The 16,888-nt window shown below is 42.7% G+C and overlaps 1 protein-coding gene across 2 annotated transcripts in view; it reads right to left on the bottom strand.

Annotated features, from left to right (window-relative positions):
* The window catches only part of LOC106568689 (activated CDC42 kinase 1), a 177,292-nt gene that overhangs the window by 123,985 nt on the left and 36,419 nt on the right, over positions 1–16,888 (bottom strand). The window contains exon 1 of one of the 2 annotated variants that reach the window (XM_014139248.2): positions 1,071–3,058. The exons of the other annotated variant lie outside the window; for it this stretch is intronic. Coding sequence (XP_013994723.1) covers positions 1,071–1,118 — 48 coding nt within the window. The 5' untranslated portion in view covers positions 1,119–3,058. Of the gene's footprint in view, positions 1–1,070; positions 3,059–16,888 lie in introns of those variants that run through there. 2 annotated transcript variants of the gene reach the window in all.

Here is a 16,888-nt window from a genome sequence, read left to right as displayed (position 1 = left end):
CGAGCACCACTTTAAAGCCAGCCGAAAATTGAGCCTACAGCCAACCAACCCGAGCACCACAACGCACACCTGACTTCTTTGCAAGGTCAATATGTACTTTACATGCCCAGCAAAAAAAAGAGAAACCAATTGAGGAAAAGACAAAACACACACGCTGGGTAATATACAGGTTATGAAAAACCTAATGTAACAAAGTCAAGACACTTTTCTCCTCAGAAGGCACTCCCTGGCATAGCTAGGTCCTCTTTGGCAACCATAGCCCTCCTCCCCCGACCTAACAGAACAGGCTACTCTGTCAATGCAGAGACACAGACAGCCCTCTAATGACTGCATATCACACTAATGAGAAAGGAGGGAAAGAAAATGAGAGAGAAGGATGGATGGAGGACAGAGCAGGGTGTGGGTGAGTCCTATCACGAAACTCATTCAGCAGCACTTCATCAATGACTTCATGGTTCTGCATTCAATAACGTAAGCTGGGTAAGTGTGTGTGTGTGTGTGTGTGTGTGTGTGTGTGTGTGTGTGTGTGTGTGTGTGTGTGTGTGTGTGTGTGTATGTATGACTGGGTCATGAACAGAAGGGTTGAGCAGACACACAGACCATTACAGATAGAGACACAAACAATATAGCTAGCTTAGCCGTAAACACTGCATTTGTTCAACCAATGTGAGAAAAAGGATGGCTATGATTATTCTACCAGATGGGTACCTGGAACACACACAGCATGAATTGAGTATACACACACAGAGGGCACATTAGCCTGGTGGTGTGCTTTAAATTCAGACTACAATACAAAGCACTAAACTTGGAGAGATATGAAAAGACAGTCATTGTGTTGAATCAGTAGACTTGAAATACCTCGCCCACAATCAACATAATGACTAATAAATAATACACTGACTCCTTTCAGGTACACCCACAAGAACAGGACCTGAAAGACACACAGACACATACTTCCTGGCATGTCATAATGCAGGCTACATATTCTACCAATAAATAGCTAGACAGCAGTGCTGTTAGAAAACAAGTGACCATCATTATATGATAGGTGTGGGTGTGAAGGGAACTACCTCCTCGTCATCGCTGGACAGTCGCTGGTACTCGGCCGTCTCTCCCATGTTGAGGTCAAATGCCGCCTGTCTGACGGTCAGTCTGTCTGTCGCTCTCCAATTGCCTCAACCTACCCCTCCAGTATGTGTTTACGTCAACCGATATAGATATTCCTGTTTGTAGTACAGTAGCAGTGTAGGGATACTAGGGAATAGGGATGTCTCTTTAGTTAGCTGTACATCTGGTCCGCCTTGGTTTGAGACACATTCACCAATCCAGTGTGTGTTCTTGTGAACAACAGATGAGGCTATTCCTCTTAGCAGCGGATGGTCAAAGATATTCCCTTCTTCCTTTCTGTAGACAGAGGCCAATTCCTGGTTCGCAGTCAAAAGGGGATGTTGTGGTCAGACAGTCATAACGAGTGACCAAGTTCTTTGGTTAGGTACATATAGAAGGATAAGAACAAGATAGGAGTGTCCTCTTCACAATGGACATAGGCCATTCCTCTGGGAATGCATTGGCTGGTTGGCAGGTTGAGTCAGGTTCTGTGGAGGGGTTTCCTATATGCGAATGCAGCAGGATTCAGCTTTTTTGTTGATTTGCGTTGAAGGTAGCCTTTTAGAGAGTAGGTGTCAAAGGGTGACGGATCCCTGTTTATTTCTGTCTCGCCTAGTGGTAATGACCTTCCAGTCCTGCTCTCTCACTCCCTCTCCCTTGCACTCCTCCTCCCTCATCCCTCTATCACAGGCTGTCACCGTCTCTTTCTCTCACACGCCGCTCCTTCCTTCGTCCTGCCTCAGTGCTGATGCATGCTGCACTCGTTCAGCGATGCACCTCTCCCTCATTATATGATGGTGGCTTTGGAAAACAAGAGGATGTAGAATGAGTCTTTTACCCAAGGGCTGTTTTTTATTTCACTCGTTTTTTCCTCCATCCCTCTTCCCTTGTTTTTGAACAGCTGTCCACTCCGACCAGCAACTTAGCACACACAGAGAGAGAGACAGAGAGAGAGAGGCAGAGAGAGAGAGAGAGGGAGACAGAGGGAATCTGGGTGTGATTTCTGATGCTGTTTTCAACGAACTCCCTGAATGCTCAGTTGAAGCCGACAGTTAATCCCTTGTTATTATATTTTTTTCTATTTCCTTCCCAATCCTTTTTTTTTCCCCCTCACAATTTTTTGAGGGTCCCAGCTGGTCGGTGATTTGGTGAGTGGTCGCCTCCCCACCGCCACGGCCATAACAGAACCCCCCCTTCCTGGTCATCGTCACGGTGATCTCCAGTCAGCGGTGGTCCTGAGAGCAGCAGCCAATGCGGTGGCAGGAGGCCGACGGGGGCGGTGGCAGGCACTGATGAGGAGCACTAATCCTCCCCGGAGAGGGAGAAAAACACAGCCACGATGGGCGGTGTGTGTGTGTGTGTGCGTAGAAAGCACCTCTCCACTATGGGAGGGGAGGGAGAGGACATCTGGAGGCTAGCTGAGCAGACATCTGGATGAAGGGGGGTGTAGAAAGAGAACGAACGAAAAACAATGAGAACAAGAAGCAGAAACAGCTTCTGCGCACCTACTGATTCTCTCTCCGCAGTCTAAATTTGACGGTAGAGTCATGGTCTCGATGGCACTGACAAAGGCATTAGCACTGCTGTTGTTGATCGTCTCTCTTTCCCCCCCTCTCTATGTTTGGCCGGTCCAGTCCAGTCCTGTTCCTGTCCTGGGGCCTGCTATTCGCAGCCTGCTGAGCAGGCTTAATGCTCTCATCCCCTCTCCAGCGCCGTTGCTAAATCTGTACCCTCCTGGTCCTGCACAGCGAGCAAATACTATACACACACACACGGAGATAGACACAAACAATGTACAGGCATCGTCACCTACATAGTTGTGTCCTCTGCTCCTGTGACTTTTCTGGGCGCTGCAATTAATCAAGATATTGTGCAAATGAAGATGATTATTGACTTCCCTCCCATTTAATGGTGCTTGAAGCTTTGTATGTCTAAGAAAATATTTAGGAGAAACTATTGCAAACAACTCACACTACACACAGTTTTACAGACTTGGGACTAGAGGAATGCCCCATTCCAACCCCTATCCCCTTCATGTAGGTTAGGATTGGGGTAGGGTACAGGGGTCGATTAAGAATTTATTACAATTTCTTTAAATAACAAACAATACTTTCTTCTACAAGTTGTTTGGCAAGGTTAAGATAGAAGGTCCAATCAGTTCCAGAATGAAGTCCAAAAACACACAGATAAGAACGATAACCTGCCGACTCTTCACCCATGCTCCCTCCTCTCCTTCTCTTTCTCTCTCCCGAACGAGAGGCTTTGTTGTCCTGTCCTTGCAATGTGCTGTTGTGGGCTCTCCCACCCCCTCTTGCAGCTCAATCTGTAATCCCACATTTTCAGTGGGTTTAAACCTCCCTGCCTTACTTGACTTCTATCTCATCCTCACTTCCACTCTCACAGAACATGTGGTTGTTCAATCCCTCTCTCCATCCTCCCTTATTCTTCCTCTATTGAAGCAGTGGCCTCCATAGAGCTGTAATTCATAGATAAGCTGCTGTTCCTCTCCCCCTCTTTCAGTCTATCCTCATCTACTCCTTTTGATATAGGTGGATATCCCATGCTGATGTGTTTCTATAGAGTGAGATTTGTTACTTTATTCTGTAATTATGTCTACCACGATCTGTGTGTATATTCAACATAACACAAATAAAACTATGATCTATAAATATAGCAAAACATTTAGTAAATAAAACCATAATCTGTAAATGTAGAAATATTTCACAAATATTCACCATAAATCACAAATAAATTCATGAACTGTAAATATATTCAACATAGCTCACAAATAAAAACTACAATAGCACAAACTACAAAGTGCTTGTGGATCTGTATTCTGAGAGTCTTTCTGGGGAAGTCTAAGAGCTTTGCATACCTGGATTGTACAATATTTGCAGATTATTCTTTTAAAAATTCTTACTTTCAAACTCGTTCAAGTTGGTTGTTGATCATTGCTAGACAGCCATTTTTTATGTCTTGCCATCGATTTTCAAGACGATTTAAGTCTAAACTGTAACTAGGCCACTCAGGAACATTCCATGTCATCTTGGTAAGCAACTCCAGAGTATATTTGGCCTTGTGTTTTAGTTTATTGTCCTGCTGAAAAGTTACTGTCTCCCAGTGTCTGTTGGAAAGCAGACAACCAGATTTTATAGTATTTGCTGATGACAAGCATACCCATAACATGATGCAGCCACCACCATCCATGAAAATATGAAGAGAGGTACTCAGTGATGTGTTGGATTTGACCCAAACATAATGCTTTGTATTCAGAACATAGTTAATTTCTTTGCCACATTTTTTGCAGTTTTACTTTAGTGCCTTATTGCAAACAGAATGAATGTTTTGGAATATTCTGTACAGGACTCCTTTTCACTCTGTCATTTAGGGTAGTATTGTGGAGTAACTACAATGTTGTTCATCCTCAATTCTCCTATCGCAGCCATTAAACTCGGTAACTGTTTTAAAGTCACCATTGGCCTCATGGTGAAATCCTTGAGCGGTTTCCTAACTCTCCAGCAACTGAGTTAGGATGGACGCCTGTATCTTTGTAGTGATTGGGTGTATTGATACACCATCCAAAGTGTAATTAAGAACTTCACCATGCTCAAAGGAATATTCAACGTCTACTGTTTTTATTTTTACCCATCTACCAATAGGTGCCCTTCTTTGTGAGGCATTGGAAAACCTCCCAGGTCTTTGTGGTTGAATCTGTGTTTGAAATACTGCTCAACTGAGGGACCATACAGATAATTGAGTGGGGTACAGAGCTGAGGTAATCATTCAAAAATCCTGTTAAACACCATTATTGTACACAGTAAGTCCATGCAACTTATGTGACTTGTTCAGCAAATTTTTACTACTGAAAGGATTTAGGCTTGCCATAACAAAGGGACTGAATATTTATTGACTCAAACTTAAGCTTTTCATTTATACATTTGTAAAGAAAAATCTTTAAAAAAACAATTCCACTGTGTATGTAGGCCAGTGAAACAAAATCGAAATTTAATCCATCTGAAATTCAGGCTGTAACAACAAAATGTGAAAAAAGTAAAAGAGTGTGAATACTTTCTAAAAAGGCACTGTAGGCCTATTCCTGATCTGACACATCTGCATGTCACATTCAGCATTCAAATGTTTGTAAAATGGCTTCCGCAATATCCTTTTTTTGTGACAAAGAATATCCTAACAAATTACACTGGTTGTCAAATGCGCAGTTGAAAATGATGTTTTACCGGAAAATAGCCTAAGCTACCACCGGAGACAACTCTCATCTGGCTATAGGTAGGCTACATGTTCATCAGGGCTTACATTACATTTTATTTTGATTATTCAGGTTCACTATCAGATATAGTTTTGGTAGTTTTGCTTGAAAAAAAACAGAAGAATATGTTAATTTTTCCATACACAGGATAAAGTTGATCATTTCATAATGAAGACAGCGATCACTTTAGCTACCTGCACTGCATGGTCGAAGCGGGAGAAGAGAAGCTCACTCCCAATCCGTCAAAACTTGCAAACGGTCTAAATTATTTGATTATGACACCAGGGTGAAATCCAAAAGTTGTGCTATATATTAATATTGATACATTACAAGCGAACACAAAAATGACAAATTAATTAGTGGGTGAATAGAGATCCACAAGCACTTTTTGAATGCACAAATACACTTTCCACAGTTGTTAATGTCAGGGATTTCTAAACATTTACTCACAAATCATTCTACATTTAGTAGAATATACACTCACTACATGACCAAAAGTATGTGGACACCTGTCCACAATGTTGGTACCCTTTGCTGGTATAACAGCCACCACTCTTCTGCGAAGGCTTTCCACTAGATGTTGGAACATTGCTGCAGGGACTTGCTTCCATTCAGCCACAAGAGCATTAGTGAGGCCAGGCACTGATATTGGGCGATTGAGGCCTGGCTCGGAGTCGGCGGTCCAATTAATCTCAAAAGGTGTTCGATGGGGTTGAGGTCAGGGCTCTGTGCAGGCCGACAAACCCTTTCTGTGTGGACCTCACTTCACGCGAGGTGTCCATTGTCATGTTGAAACAGGAAAGGGCCTTCCACAAACTGTTGCCACAAAGTTGGAAGCAGAGTTGTCTATATGATGTCATTGTGTTAAGATAGTTCCAGTGAAGGACAAAGGGGCCTAGCCCAAACCATGAAAAAACAGCTCCAAACCATTATTCCTCCTCCACCTCAAACTTTCCACTTGGCACTATGCATTGGGGCAGGTAGCGTTCTCCTGGCATCTGCCAAACACAATTTGTCCGTCGGACTGCCAGATGGTAAAGCGTGATTCATCACTCTAGAGAACACGTTTCAACTGCTTCAGAGTCCAAAGGCGGCCAGCTTTACACCACTCCAGCCGATGCTTGGCATTGCGCATGGTGATCTTAGGCTTGCGTGTGGCTGCTCGGCCATGGAAACCCATTACATGACGCTCCCGAGGAACAGTTATTGTGCTGACCTTGCTTCCAGAAACAGTTTGTAACTCGGTAGTGAGTGTTGCAATCAAGGACAGATGATTTTTACGCGCCACACGCTTCAGCACTCGGCGGTCCCGTTCTGTGATCTTGTGTGGCCTACCACTTCCCGGCTGAGCCATTGTTGCTCCTAGATGTTTCCACTTCACAATAACAGCACTTAGTTGACCGGGGCAGCTCTAGCATTGCAGAAACTTTACGAACTGACTTGTTGGAAAGGTGGCATCCTCAGCCCCGTTAAAAGTCACTGAGCTCTTCAGCAAGGCCAGTCTACTGCCATTGTTTGTCTATGGAGATTACATGGCTGTGTGCTCAATTTTATACACCTGTCAGCAACGGGTGTGGCTGAAATCGCCAAATCCAGTAATTTAAAGAGGTGTCCACATACTTTTGGATAGTGTATTTGAAGATCATGAGTTAATTTGTGACTTAAGGTGAATATAGGTGAAATATTTGTACATATTTACAGATTGTTTTTATTTATAAAATATTTGTATATATTCACAGATCATAGTTATATTTGTGACTTATGTCGAATACACACAGAGATTGTGGTAGACATACAGAATAAAGAAACAAATCTCACTCCATGTGTCTTCCTCAACTCACATTCAATCTGTTATCACTCTCTCTCTCACTTCCGACACATTTTTTTTACTCAGTCTCTCACAAAACAAACAAACAAATACACACACACACACACACACACACACACACACACACACCCCAGATGGCTGCAGAATCAACAGCAATGTCATTAAACACCCCACCCCCCCCGAGATCTCTTTACCCTCATTCTCACATCAGCACCAGCACTTATCCCTCCAGGAAGCATACAATACTGAGACAAAAACATAGTGGGGGAGAGAATAAGAGAGAGAAAGGGAGGTATAAGTGGAGGAGAGCGTGAGATACCGAGAAAAAAAAAAGAGCGTGGGAGAGAGCATAAGGAAGTGGGGAGGCATGCGTGGGCCAAGGCCGGACCAGGCTGAGCTGAGCCGTGCTGGGTCACTGCCTCACTGATTAAGTTAACACGCTCCATTAATGGCCAAATCAGGTTTAGGATGTGGGGGGGGGGGGGCTTTCTGGTTCCATTTGCCCGCCATTTTGTCTCAAGGTAGACATTTAGCCGAGGCCTGTTAAACATGTAGGCTTACGCCTTTTATTTCCCTGTAATAGAAAGTGCCGCAGACAGGCTGGGGGTGTACGCTACCAATTGTATCATTCCGAACTCCGACATCACAGCCCATTTTGGCGGGAGCCACCCTTCATGAAGCCATGGCTCCCAGTCCCACCAGTCTCTTTACAACAGTTAGTGGGTAGACCGCAGGCACTCCTGAGGTAAGCTTTAAATCAGCACTGCATGATATCCCCGTGGTCTACTCTCAAAGCTCAGGGCTCATATAGTGAAAATCTAAAATCAGGGACTTGACTAAGTATGCTGCAGTAAGCTGACCGTTTCGCATGCAGGAAAATATGTCACCGCCAGAATTTGTTTTACATACATACTTGATGCTAGCAGATGGTGCATCGTTATACTTGGCAGTTTGAGATGACATTTAGGGAAACACGGTTAGGGTGTGAGGGAAGTTCCTGAGGAGCCCCAAGAAGAATCAAAAGTCCTATCATCCTTTGGAGATCGTATCAGCTCTGTCCAGACCAATTCAATTCATACACACCCATGTACACTCACAACTCTATGACAATTAGCCTACATCATCTCTTAACAATGAAATAGCCAGAGCGATCACAGTTGGGTGTATAAAGTAAAACACTTCTTTGGAACCATAGGACTCATCGCAGCATTAATAGAATAGACACTTGAGCTTCATTAATTAAGTAATGCGGTAGAATCTGTCAAGCACAGTTAGTGACTGTGTGGCGTCTCATAGGTCAGGAAGACGACCAATATGCTGGTCGCCATGAGATGAACAGCGGTACAGAATCCGAGATGATCACCCGCAGGCATCTGGGGAACTTGGTGAGTTTGGGAAACCGTGACCCAGATCTTATCGATGGTGAGCACTATCCCATTTCCCTCGGAACTAACGTCTAGCCTTTAGGAGAGCATGTTAATGCAGACCAGCATTATTATCACGCTAGTGCACACCAGGAATACAGGAAGAGCCATTCAAGAACAATAGATCTACACCATTACAGTAACCACTGATCAGTGGCGACAAGTTAACTGCAAATTCAATGTGTGTGCGTGTGCCACCTTTTCCAGTGTAAGATCAACTGCTGTTGACTTAGTGGATGACTTCATCCTTGAGGGCGAAACCTCCAGACATGCTACTGTATGAATCCCATTTTAAAGAGGAGGTAGTAATGATTGCAATACTGTCCTACTAATGTTAGATTTCCTGATTAAAGAAATTGAACTTCAAAAATGATACTGTCAAGGTGTTATACTTATGTGACCCACTGGATAGCAATTTGGCGATAGCCCCAAGTCCTTTTGATTGAGGAAAAATTATGGCTACAGTAAGACAGCCTTGAATTCTAAACTATATAGGTTACGATGACAGGTGGATGTATAACATCCAAGAATGTAGGCCTAATATTTCTGAAACAAAATTATACTTTATCACAACAAATAATGACTGGTCATATATGACAGTTGATATTGTGAGCTTGGGGTAAAAATTGTTGATTTCTACTGCAGAGAATTGTTTAGCTGGGTAGCTTTTCCATTTGATTACTGCTTTAGGCTAAAAGCTATAGCTTGCCAGTGGCAGGTCACTGGTAAAGCCAGACTCCCAGGCCATGTGCTAGCGGTCATATCTGAAAACAAATGTCCTTTTCTCCTCTTATATCCCCAGTCCCCAGTATGTGTTGCAAAGCGGGAGAGACCAAAAGACAAGATAAATCTATTAAGACTTGTTTCTCTGTAAGATCAAGAACAGGGGGTGATGTAGAAGCTTTGCAACAACTGAAAATGTCATTGGTGCCTTAACTTATTTTGAGGAAATAGTGTGTCAGTAGAAGCTACACAGCAAACCATCTAGGTGCTAGTTCTGTATAACAAGGATCCATTCAAATATCAGGCCTATGCGCTAACTCCGTGGTCACCAGTCGATCTCCAAGGCATTCCTAGTTGATAATTTGTGTAAAAAAAAAAAAAAAACAACGATCATTTTTTGTATTCGTTTGGCGCTGTTGGCGGTAGGTGCACTTGATTCAGCAGCCCTGGCGCCGGGAAGGCAAACTGTTCCCATTTTGAACCACTTCATGTGTGTGATGATAGAACTCTGCCTACCCAGCAGGCCCAGAGAGCAAATCAAGTGCACCTATAAGCCTACCTCTGGCCAATCAGGTAGCTCAGATCACCATGTCTGCACAGTTTCCTTCAAGCTGTAGACTGTAAAAAGAAGCCTCGAAGTTCAAAATGCACAGCAAAGTTGATACTGTGAGATTTCAAAATGTTTAAAACCATGACTAGAGAGACTCAATGAATACAGCAAAGAGCTGCTGTTTGTGTAAGTTCATGTTTAAGTTGTTATTCAGCACGGTCAACACTTTGTTCAACACCTTTATAAGCCATAAGATGTGCTTTCTTCCTACTTCCACACGCTGCAACCAGCACTGCAGTTGCAATGAAGGAGTATAGCAAAGTGTTCCGATAAGCTTGCGTTGTTATTAGTGTTTCTCTTTTTTAATATTGAGGAATATTTCGCTTTTTCTGGTGATAGGAGTAACATGAATTGGTGCATGAGGCAGAAATATTTTCAGTGCAACTTCAGTTTCGCCATCAGCTGGAAGACTGTGTCCCCTTTTCTCAGCGGAAGGAAGAAGGGCGGAGGGATGGTCAGAGGCAGCCACTATGCTGCCCCCTTCCTCTCAGACTGACCATCAGATCCAGTTAAAAAAAAAAATATGTTTTACATTTATTGCTCACTGTGCTGTGCTCACAAGTAATACAACAAATGATCTATTACCAGGGTGATCATATACACTACATTTTTTTTAATATAATTTCCAAATGGTCTGAGAAGAACAACATTGGCAGGGCAATTCAAGCATAGCCAATATGCAGTGATAATGCAATGGGCCTGTAGCCTACATCAAACCTAATTGCTACAGAAATGTTTTTAACATTAGGTTTACATTTTTTAAGTCATGCTTTAGCATTTTGACTCAGTGATCTTGACTCAGAAAAGGTTGGTTACCACTGCTGTAACTGTACTGAGCAGATCGAGTGCATTTCAAAGCATTTCAAGGTTCAATTAATTAAAACCCTGCCCCCAAAAAAGTATAAAAAAACATCAACATTTTTGCTACAAAGATCTGTGATTTTGTATCCTAGAAGCACTTCCCTTTTCTTTCTACTAGCTTTTAAGGAATTGTTTAATGTTATCAGTGTGTTTCTATTATTGTAGCATTCTAGGGGAAAAATAACCACAGTGCCGCGATGGTACAAACCACCTGGCCCAGTCATCAGTGCAGAAGAGTTCTGTGAACTATGGTTCCTCCCTCATTTACCCTCTGAGGGCTACTGGGTTTTGTGGAGAGCTGCCTGTATCATACTGAACGCAGCACTTGGCAGGACAGTCACCAGATCCAGATCCAAACACAACAAAGCCCTTTCATCATTCCTTTTCCTAGAAAAGCTTTTCCGCTTTGCAACAAAAGGAGGATGGGCTTCGGCATGGTGACGGTGAGAAAATCCCCAGGAGATAGAAATGCATGTTCATGAGAGTCAGTGTGTGCATGTGTGATTGCGTATGCGTATGCGAGCAACCGGCAATTCCGTACCATATAGGCCTAATCCTTGCTCGCTTGCACCTTTCTAGGAAAGTGGGGTGACATGTTATGTTTAGAGGTCTTTCCAGGGCTCTGGGTGGACGTGAGGGGAGCAGTGAGAGGATTAGGGAGAGGGCGGGAGGCCAGGGCCCAGGCAGGACTCAAGTTCACATTCTGAGGTATGGCCCAGTTGAACCTTTAACCAGGCAAGTCAGTTAAGAACAGATGTTTATTTACAATGACGGCCTACCAAAAGGCCTCCTGCTGGGATTAAAAATCAAAAATAAAATAAATATATAGGACAACACACACATCACGACAAGAGAGACACCACAACACTACATAAAGAGAGACCTAAAACAACAACATAGCATGGCAGCAACACATGACAACACAACATGGCAGCAGCAACACATGACAACACAACATGGCAGCAGCACAACATGGCAGCAGCACAAAGCATGGTACAAACACTATTGGAAACAGACAACAGCACAAAGGGCAAGAAGGTAGAGACAACAATACATCACACAAAGCAGCCACAACTGTCAGTAAGAGTGTCCATGATTGTCTTTGAATGAAGAGATAAAATGGTCAAGTTTGAGTGTTTTTTGCAGCTCGTTCCAGTCGCTAGCTGCAGCAAACTGAAAAGAAGAGCGACACAGGGATGTGTGTGCTTTGGGGACCTTTAACAGAATGTGACTGGCAGAACGGGTGTTGTATGTGGAGGATGAGGGCTGCAGTAGGTATCTCAGAATAGGGGGGGGTGAGGCCTAAGAGGATTTTATAAATAAGCATCAACCAGTGGGTCGTGCGACGGGTACACAGAGATGACCAGTTTACAAAGTGCAGTGATGTGTCCTATAAGGAGCATTGGTGGCAAATCAGAAGGCCGAATGGTAAATAACATCTAGCCGCTTGAGAGCACGCTTACCTGCTGATCTATATATTACGTCTAAGTAGTCTAGCATGGGCAGGATGGTCATCTGAATCAGGGTTAGTTTGGCAGCTGGGGTGATAGAGGAGCGATTACGATACAGGAAACCAAGTCTAGATTTATCCTTAGCCTGCAGCTTTAATATTTGCTGAGAGAAGGACAGTGTACCGTCTAGCCATACTCCCAGGTACTTGTATGAGGCGACAACCTCAAGCTCTAAACCCTCAGAGGTAGTAATAACACCTGTGGGGAGAGGGGCATTCTTCTTACCAAACCAGGAGCTACAAGCTGCCAGCCAGCTATGTGGCCTATCCCTGCACAGAGCAAGGAGCTTAGTGAGGAGGAAGAGAACAGTTCAAAGCCAGAGTCAGGTCATAACACCAACCCAAAAAACTGGTGCTTCCAAATAATCATTGCCTCAGTTCTCCAGTCTATCATCGACATCCCATAAAAAAACATAATCAAAAATAACTAAAATGCTAATAGGCTAGTAGGCCTGTTCGTATGAAACGAATTAGAGGGCTGATAGCTGCATCTGGATTGAGTTTCTTTTAACAGCCTCACCAGTATAAATCCACTTTTTAGAGCTGAAAGACAATGTCCAGAACTTCCCATATTTAAGTAAATAAGTACTCGTTTTAGTGAAAGTATGACATACAGTGCATTCCGAAAGTTTTCAGACCACTTGACATTTCCACATTTTGTTATGTTGCAGCCTTATTCTAAAATTGATAAAATAGTTTGTTTTCCTCATCAAACTACACACAATACCCCATACTGAAAAAACAAAAACAGGTATAGAAATTGTTTTATAAAAAAAAAAATAAAAAACATTTACAGAAGTATTCAGACCCTTTACTCAGTACTTTGTTAAAACACCTTTGGCAGCGATTATAGCCTCGTGTATTCTTGGGTATAACGCTACAAGCTTGGCACACCTGTGTTTGGAGAGTTTCTCCCAATCCTCTCTGCAGATCCTCTCAATCTCTGTCAGGTTGGATGGGGAGCATCGCTGCACAGCTATTTTCAGGTCTCTCCAGAGATGTTTGATCAGGTTCAAGTCCAGGCTCTGGCTGGGTCACTCAAAGACATTCAGAGACTTGTTCCGAAGCCACTCCCACAGCATGATGCTGCCACCACCGTGCATCCCCTAGGGATGGTGTCAGGTTTCCTCCAGACGTGACACTTGGCATTCAGGACAAAAAGTTCAATCTTGGTTTCATTAGACCAGAGAACCTTGTTTCTCATGGTCTGAGAGTCCTTTGAGTGCCTTTTGACAAACTCCAAGCAGGCCTTCATGTGCCTTTTACTAAGGAGTGGCTTCCATCTGGCCACTACCATAAAGGCCTGATTGGTGGAGTGCTGCAAAAATGGTTGTCCTTCTGGAAGGTTTTACCATCTCCACAGAGAAACTCTGGAGCTCTGTCAGAGTGACCATTGGGTTCTTGGTCACCTCCGTGACCAAGGCCCTTCTCCCCTTTTGCTTAGTTGAGTGGGAGGCCCCGATGCACCTCTTTCTATTCTGGTTAGAGACAGTTTGCACTGTTCTGTGAAGGGAGTAGCACACAGCATTGTACAAAATCTTCAATTTCTTAGCAATTTCTCGCATGGAATAGCCTTCATTTCTCAGACTGACGAGTTTCAGAAAAAAAGTATTTGTTTCTGGCCATTTTGAGCCTGTAATCGAACCCACAAATGCTGATGCTCCGGATACTCAACTAGTCTAAATAATGCCAGTTTTATTGCTTCTTTAATCAGGACAACAGTTTTCAGCTGTGCTAACATAATTGCAAAAGGGTTTTCTAATGATCAATTAGCCTTTTAAAATTATAAACTTGGATTAGCTAACACAACGTGACATTGGAACACAGGAGTGATGGTTGCTGACAATGGGCCTCTGTTTAATGGAATATCTACATAGGCATACAATCTGCCGTTTCCAGCTACAATAGTCATTTACAACATTAACAATGTCTATACTGTATTTCTGATCAATTTGATGTTATTTTAAGACAAGAAAATGTGCTTTTCTTTCAAAAACAAGGACATTTCTAAGTGACCCCAAACTTTTGAATGATAGTGTATGAATGGTTTTGACCACTAAAGTTTTGCTTCACTACAGGCTCCACTGCTTTGATTGGTGTAACAACATTAGCTAGAAACCATGAGGTTCTATCCATATAATGAAAAGGCACCTGCAAAAGAAAATTCAAGAAACTTAGTTACATGCATGATCATGAGCAAAGTCATTGTAGCCTATAATTTAACTTATCCTGCGAGAACCATGAACACAAGCCTGACTTGGCTTTGCTGTACGACAGCCAAAGACTGCCAGCAGCCAACCAAACTTTGCACATTGTCCATTACAATGTAGAAACACGCATTTCAGCCATCTTTCAATACTTACCAATATTACCGGAGCTTCCTCTTATTCTTCCTAACTATTTAATGGCAGATTCGCAGCCTGAGATAACAATAGATGGTGAAGTCAAAGATTTTGTGGTGACGTTTTCCATCTGTGGTGACGTTTTCCCTAAATCAATGCTTTTAACAAATCTAGTTCTAGTACCAGCCATAGAGCCTGCTGGCTAATCTTTTGAATATGGTATAGTTAAAAAAAAATCCAGCAACAATAGATAACATTAGCTAGCTAGATAAGGTTAACAAGATAGTGCACTGACCGCTAGCTAGCTATGTGTTGATGTTCATCAAGTCCACGTGGAAATACCCACACCCATGAATATGTTTAAGTAGCCTTTGTCATTCCTTGGAGGTGGAACCTAAACATGCATTTCATCTCACTTTACGCTAAAGGAATTAAAAGAAAAATTGCTTTGACTGAGTTGGAACTTGTTTTGTTCCATAGGCTATTACATGAAAATGACAAAGATAGGGGCCCAAAAATCCCCCAGAGATTGGCATGATTACCCGAGCAAATGTCCCAAAGCTGCTGGGCTTTGATGGCATCTCATGGATTCAGTTTCTCTAGCAGTTAAAACTGCTGCACGGGCGCACACACAGCATCACGCACAGCTTGACCTTCAGCCTGATACATTTGTGTGGCTTATTCTTCTGCCACCACTGTCCCTCCAGCTCATCTCCTCAGTCCCACCCCTTACCATACCATCACATCAACAACAAATAACCTACGTTAAAACCTGTTGGGGCTAGGGGGCAGTATTTGCACGGCCGGATAAAAAACGTACCCGATTTAATCTGGTTACTACTCCTGCCCAGTAACAAGAATATGCATATAATTAGTAGATTTGTATAGAAAACACTAACGTTTCTAAAACTTTTTGAATGGTGTCTGAGTATAACAGAACTCATATGGCAGGCCAAAACCTGAGAAGATTCCAGGCAGGAAGTGGAAATCTGATTTGTGGAATCACCTTCAACACTTTGCCTATGAAACACACCATGAGTTAGGATTCATTTGGCACTTCCTAAGGCTTCCACTGGATGTCAACAGTCTTTTCAAAGTGGTTTGAGTCGTCTACGGTAGAAACTGACCAAACGAGAGGCCTGGAAAGTTGGTAATAGGGGGAGGGCCATTACTACTATGACGCGCGCGCCCGTGGGTACCCTCTCGTTCCGAAACATTTAGTAAGACAATGCAATCGTCCGCCTTGAATATTATTGTAGCTCTGATTGAAAAAGGCTCTAAAGATTTATGTTATACAACGTTTGACATGTTTGAACGAACGTAAATATATATCTTTTGCACATTCGTGACGACAAGTCCCGCACGCCTCGTACATTATGAGTAGCCTTCGGAACGCGCTAACAAGAAGGAGCTATTGGGACATAAATTAACTTTTTAACTAAACTACATTTGTTGTGGACCGGTCCCGTGTGGCTCAGTTGGTAGAGCATGGTGTTTGCAACGCCAGGGTTGTGGGTTCGATTCCCACGGGGGACCAGTACGGAGAAAAAAAATGTATGAAATGTATGCATTCACTACTGTAAGTCGCTCTGGATAAGAGCGTCTGCTAAATGACTAAAATGTAAATGTAAAAAAAATGGATTCCTGGAAGTGCCTTCTGATGAAGATAATCAAAGGTAAGGGAATATTTACAATAGTATATTTGATTTTAGATGGTTCCAAGATGGAGCTAACCTGTATCGCCTAGCCTATTTTTCTGAGCATAGCACCTCGTTTATTGCAAAGTGTGATTTCCCAGTAAAGTTATTTTTAAATCTGGCAATGCGGTTGCATTCACGAGATGTTAATCTATTATTCTTTGAATGACAATATTAGATTTGACCAATGTTTTCGAATAGTAATTTTGTAAATTGTAGCGCTGATTCACCGGAAGCATTGGGAAAATATTTTCTGAACATCACGCGCCGATGTAAAATGCTGTTTTTATATATAAATATGAACTTTATCGAACAAAAGAATGCATGTATTGTGTAACATGATGTCCTAGGAGTGTCATCTGATGAAGATTGTCAAAGGTTAGTGCATAATTTTAGCTGGTTTTCTGCTTTTGGTGCTGTCCTTGAATTGAAAATGGCTGTGTACTTTTTTTGGCTATGTACTGTCCTAACAATCTAACTTTATGCTTTTGCCGTAAAGCCTCTTTGAAATCGGACACCGTG

This window comes from Salmo salar, chromosome ssa14 (assembly GCF_905237065.1).
Source record: "Salmo salar chromosome ssa14, Ssal_v3.1, whole genome shotgun sequence".
In the NCBI taxonomy this organism is placed as follows: Eukaryota; Metazoa; Chordata; class Actinopteri; order Salmoniformes; family Salmonidae; genus Salmo; species Salmo salar.
The sequence above is the reverse complement of the archived record's forward strand: the minus strand, read 5'-3'. Positions and strand labels throughout refer to the sequence as shown.